This window comes from Triticum aestivum, chromosome 3D, assembly GCF_018294505.1.
Source record: "Triticum aestivum cultivar Chinese Spring chromosome 3D, IWGSC CS RefSeq v2.1, whole genome shotgun sequence".
Lineage (NCBI taxonomy): Eukaryota > Viridiplantae > Streptophyta > Magnoliopsida > Poales > Poaceae > Triticum > Triticum aestivum.
The window spans coordinates 586,437,080-586,442,017 of NC_057802.1; the positions used below are offsets into that span (position 1 = coordinate 586,437,080).

General features: G+C 44.5%; 1 protein-coding gene across 1 annotated transcript; it reads left to right on the forward strand.

The window, feature by feature from the left end:
- Window positions 1–1,266: 1,266 nt before the first annotated feature.
- LOC123080720 (germin-like protein 1-3) lies at window positions 1,267–2,372 on the forward strand. The gene is made up of 2 exons (XM_044503656.1): window positions 1,267–1,476; window positions 1,557–2,372. The coding sequence occupies exons 1-2, from the start codon at window positions 1,341–1,343 to the stop codon at window positions 2,096–2,098; spliced, it is 678 nt and encodes a 225-aa protein (XP_044359591.1). The 5' UTR covers window positions 1,267–1,340; the 3' UTR covers window positions 2,099–2,372.
- Window positions 2,373–4,938: the final 2,566 nt, after the last annotated feature.

Below are 4,938 nucleotides of genomic sequence, written 5' to 3' on the forward strand. Positions count from 1 at the left end.
ATGAAACATATTGGAGCACCAATATAACAACTAAACTGGAATATATGTGATTTATTGTATTTAATTATTGTATGTTATAAAATATTTCTTAATATAAATAGCATATAAGAATGGAAATTCTCATGCATGTTTGGTGTGCCTTTTTTTATGCATGTTGCCTACTGACATGACATACTTGCATGTTAAGAGAAAAATAGATTAGCGGAGACTAGCTATTTATACAAAATACTACAAGATATGCCGAATGGAAACAAATTAATGCAAATTAATTAAACTGTTTGTTAATTATTGCTGGAGTATAATGTTGTCACTTACTTTCTCTTAGTTCGGACTGCGTAAACTAGTTGGTGCATGCAGTTTAATAATTATTTAGAAATGGGGAAGACTACCCGAATTACGAATAAAGCACGCCTCTCTCTATTTGTATACATCAGAAAGTGTTTTTGGCACTATGGTTGTTGTTAAAAAACCTACTTTTTGTTAAATTACAGTACTTAATTGAATTGAAAGCGGGCTACAAATTAATTGTAACGAATTTTTTGATGTACTGGTAATTAATTTATTGAGCAACGGTTTATTTAATCTTGAATATCACACTACACTCAAATTAAATTCAAGTGTGGCCAAATTTTGTTTGGAATATAAATTTTGGATTTTTTGTGAGCCAAATATGTGTCCACTTTGGAAATTTAAACCATGTATGTTTTTATTTCAATAAACCAGTTAAATCTTATTGACTGAGCCTAGAGATACAATGATAAATTGCCCTATTACTAATTTGTCCGTGGGATACAACCTAGACTTACTGATTAATACTCCCGCCGTCCCATCATATAATATTCCCTCCGTCCCAAAATAAGTGTCTCAACTTTGTACTAACTTTAGTACAAAATTGTACTAAGCCTGAGACAGTTATTTTGGGACGGAGGGAGTTCGTTTTTGCAAGCTAGTACGTAAACATCTTACATTATACCAGAAAATGAAGCATGTGCAAATTTCCTCGTTGAACGCATCATAGTTTAGTAATCACAGTACCAGCTTTGGTCGATCAGAGCGACCACGCGAGTACATGACACAAATTAATGGTATGGTGCTTGACAATTTGACACCGCTATCCAACCCTATCTTCAAGCTAAAGTGTTAGAGCATGGATGCATCATCCTCATAAAACCGCGTGTCTAACTACCGATCGATCACATCCCCCTTACGCTACACTGCACTATAAATACATGCGCTGCATGCTTTGCCTTCTCATCCAGTCATCCTCAGTTACTTCACCACGGTGCTAACTACCTAGCGCTGCACCAACCAACCAGTAGTCAATTAAGCAGCGCTTGACCATGGCGCCCAAGCAGCTCCCCGCTGTCCTCCTCGCCGCCTGCGCCACCGTCCTGGCCCTCGCCGCGCCATTGCTCGCCGGCGACCCCGACATGCTCCAGGACTTCTGCGTCGCCGACTACAAATCCCTCGACGGCCGTAAGTTTTGCTAGCTTTTCCATCCATATAGTTGTGCACATGTATAGATCATGCCTGAATGCATGCGTGTATGCTTGCAGCATTGCGGTTGAACGGGTTCCCGTGCAAGAGGCCGGAGAACGTGACGGCGGACGACTTCTTCTCCTCCGCGCTGGCACTCCCGGGCAACACCGGCAACCCCGTCGGGTCTGCGGTCACGGCGGCGAACGTGGAGAAGCTCCCGGGGCTCAACACGCTGGGCGTCTCCATGTCCCGCGTGGACTACGCGCCCTGGGGCGTGAACCCGCCGCACACCCACCCACGTGCCACCGAGATCATCTACGTGCTTGAGGGCTCCCTCGACGTCGGCTTCGTCACCACTGCCGGCAAGCTCTTCGCCCGCACCGTCTGCAAGGGCGAGCTCTTCGTCTTTCCCCGCGGCCTCGTCCACTACCAGAAGAACAACGGCGGCGCGCCGGCCATGGCGATCTCGGCATTCAACAGTCAGCTTCCGGGCACGCAGTCCCTCGCCGTGGCGATGTTCGGTGCCTCACCACCGGTGCCCACCGACGTGCTGGCCAGGGCGCTCCAGATCGACGGCGGCCTGGTGGAGACCATCAAGTCCAAGTTCCCGCCAAAGTAACTAGCCTTGCATTTGCATGCATGAGGTTGGTTGGGTCTGTTCTACGTGCGTACGTGCTGCTAATAATGACGACGACCAAGTGCAGTTTCAATTCATTTGCTTGACAGTATCTTTTGTACCATACTCTGATCGATTCCTTTGTGTCGGTGCATGTTTAGTGAAGGGTGTCGCCTGTTTTACTGTTAATTGTTGCTTTTTGTTCACGAATGAGCTACCGGTGATTAATTTGTATGTGTCCATTATTGCTGAAAATGAATGTGCCTTATTGCTTTAACTGTCATGAATTTTTTGTATGAAAAGGAACATATCTATTATGAAGTTTCATTGAAAGTACAAAGCACCTCAAACGTAATAAAAAATACATCAAGGATTATGAACCATGGAACGACCATTGCCGCTGCCAGAACGAGCCGCTGACGTGCCGTTGTCGTTGCTCTAGTACCGAAGCCGTCCTGACCGTGTCGATGACGGTCGGGAATTCTTCGTCCACGTCCCCTTAAGGACCTGTGGCCCAGAGCCGCAGTCGTCGCCGTTGAATTCTTGAATCGATACGAAGAAACTTACATCAAATATCATCGTTGCGTATGCACGGCAAGAAACCCTAATCTCGCCGCGCAAGTAGCTGGCAGGAATCTACGTTAGAGCTCCGTTTAATGCGCCCTAACGAGCGAACTTGGGGAGGATCGGAGCATGGAAGACTAACTCAAAGAAGATGCGTCATCTATCTGAGCGTCACTCCTACAAGGATTAAAACCCTACCAATCTACTAGCCGGAGCCGAGGCACCAGAAAATCCCTGCCCGCCACCGTCCGCTGGAGTGGCAGGCAGAGGGCAGGTGAATCCTTGGGCTCACCGACAAAGTTCGAGGGGAGGAAAGGCTTTCCCTAGTGATGTACAAGTCACATGATAAAGAATAGATTGCATGCAGCTGTACAATTTTATTATGTGTCATTCTCTGACATTGATATATAAATTGAAATTATTGAATGCGTGATAGTTTGCATAGACAACACGATCATGATTTGCACCGACAGTTTTTGTATCAAGCAACACTGTTTGGCCCAAAAAAGAAGTAACACTGCTCACTGTCGCACCTCTCACGTACATCCCCTGAGTATGGCTGGCTCTACCAACCTCCCACGTCCACACGAAGCTGTGAACCTTCCTCTTCTCTCACGCCTAATTGGTTTGAGTATGGCTGGCTCTACCAACCTCTCACGTACACGAAGCTGTGAACCTTCCTCTTCTCTCACCTAACTGGTTAAGTAACTTGGTCACATGATCAACCGATCCTGCCATCCATCACGTCATCATCAAGTTAATTAGAGTACCTACTTCTGTCGATGTCATCTACAGATACCGCCTCCCAATGCTCCCCTCTCCATCAAACCGAAAGTTTCTGACCGAGTTAACCACCTGCAGCCAGCTCACGCAGCTACTAACCACATAGATCAAGGACACCGCCGATTAACAAGGAATAGTCGTGGCCAAGCTCCCTGCTGGGCAATTTTTTGGTCATGTAACGAGAAGACTTGGACAAAGCAAGACAGAGAGTCGAGGCTCCTAGTGGAAAGAATGCTGCGGCTGCTAGGTAAGAGATGGAGAGAAAAACTATATTAGCACAAACAGATGAAACTATTTTGTAAAGAAGACACATTTGGAAACAAGAGTCAAAGGGTGTAGTTTTTTTTTCCTAAGGGAGGATTATCCCGGCCTCTGCATCAAGCGATGGACACAATCATTTTATTAATAAATATCAAAGAAAGTACGCATATCATCTCACGTTCTCAAGCAAGCTCAAAAAATTAGTAAAAAGCCACAACCGGCATAAATATGACAAGATGACTATTATTGAACCGCGATCCAAACCGGTTGTACATAGCCCATGCTACCGTCTCCCAGCGGTTGCACCCAAAAACCAAATGCTCTCTGGCTTCCACATGACTGAGTAACGACCACGTATGAATCTATCCAGATGCATGAAAGGTAGGCTGCAAAAAGTTTGTGATATTTGTTCGGTTAAACGTAACGTTACTCCGACAGTTCCAAATGGCCCAAAGTAATAGACAAACTCCAACTCAAATTTGTGCCGATGTATTGGACCCTACTGCATTTAGCCAGGTCCAAATAAGACGGAAATATATTGGGTGGACTGACATTGAAGGAAACATGTATTGTACGTCACAATAACCTGGCTAGTGGGCATTTGAGAAAAAGATGTTGGATTGTTTCATCCTGGTCACAAAAACAACACCATTTACTACCTTTCCATCTACGTTTTGCCGAGTTGTCCTTATTTAAAATCACCCCCTTATGCACAAACCACATAAATACCTTTATTTTTAATGACACCTTATAATTTTCCAAATATGAAGTGACTTTGGCATTGGTCCAATGCTAATCACATCTACATATATAGATTTTCTTAAAACGCATCAGAAATCGAGAGTTAACCTCCATCAACCTATGCACTAAATGCAACCATCTATCCCAACGTTCTCCCACTAGTACCCGCCTGAAATGAATGTTTAAGGCAAAATAGCCTAGTATTGTTCTTATGAAAATATCTTTACATTGTCCAATGTTATATAGCGTTGGATACTGTAATGCTAGAGGCAACTTCCGCAGCCAAGTGTATTTCTAGAATCTAGTAGTATGGCCATTTCCGACTATGAATTTACGCATACTAAAGAAGGAATCCTTTGTCCGCATCAGCCTCTTCCAAAAAGGAGGATAATTTGGTTGCGCTGTAACCTATGCGGCTATGCCGGAGTTTTTGAAATGCACATACTTGTTACACAATAACTGTATCCACACACCATCCTCCTCTACAGACAACC

Coding starts and splice junctions, on each gene's coding strand:
- LOC123080720 (XM_044503656.1), top strand. CDS start 1,341: ATGGCGCCCAAGCAGCTCCCCGCTGTCCTCCTCGCCGCCTGCGCCACC. Junction 1,477..1,556: donor CTACAAATCCCTCGACGGCC/GTAAGTTTTGCT, acceptor GTATGCTTGCAG/CATTGCGGTTGAACGGGTTC.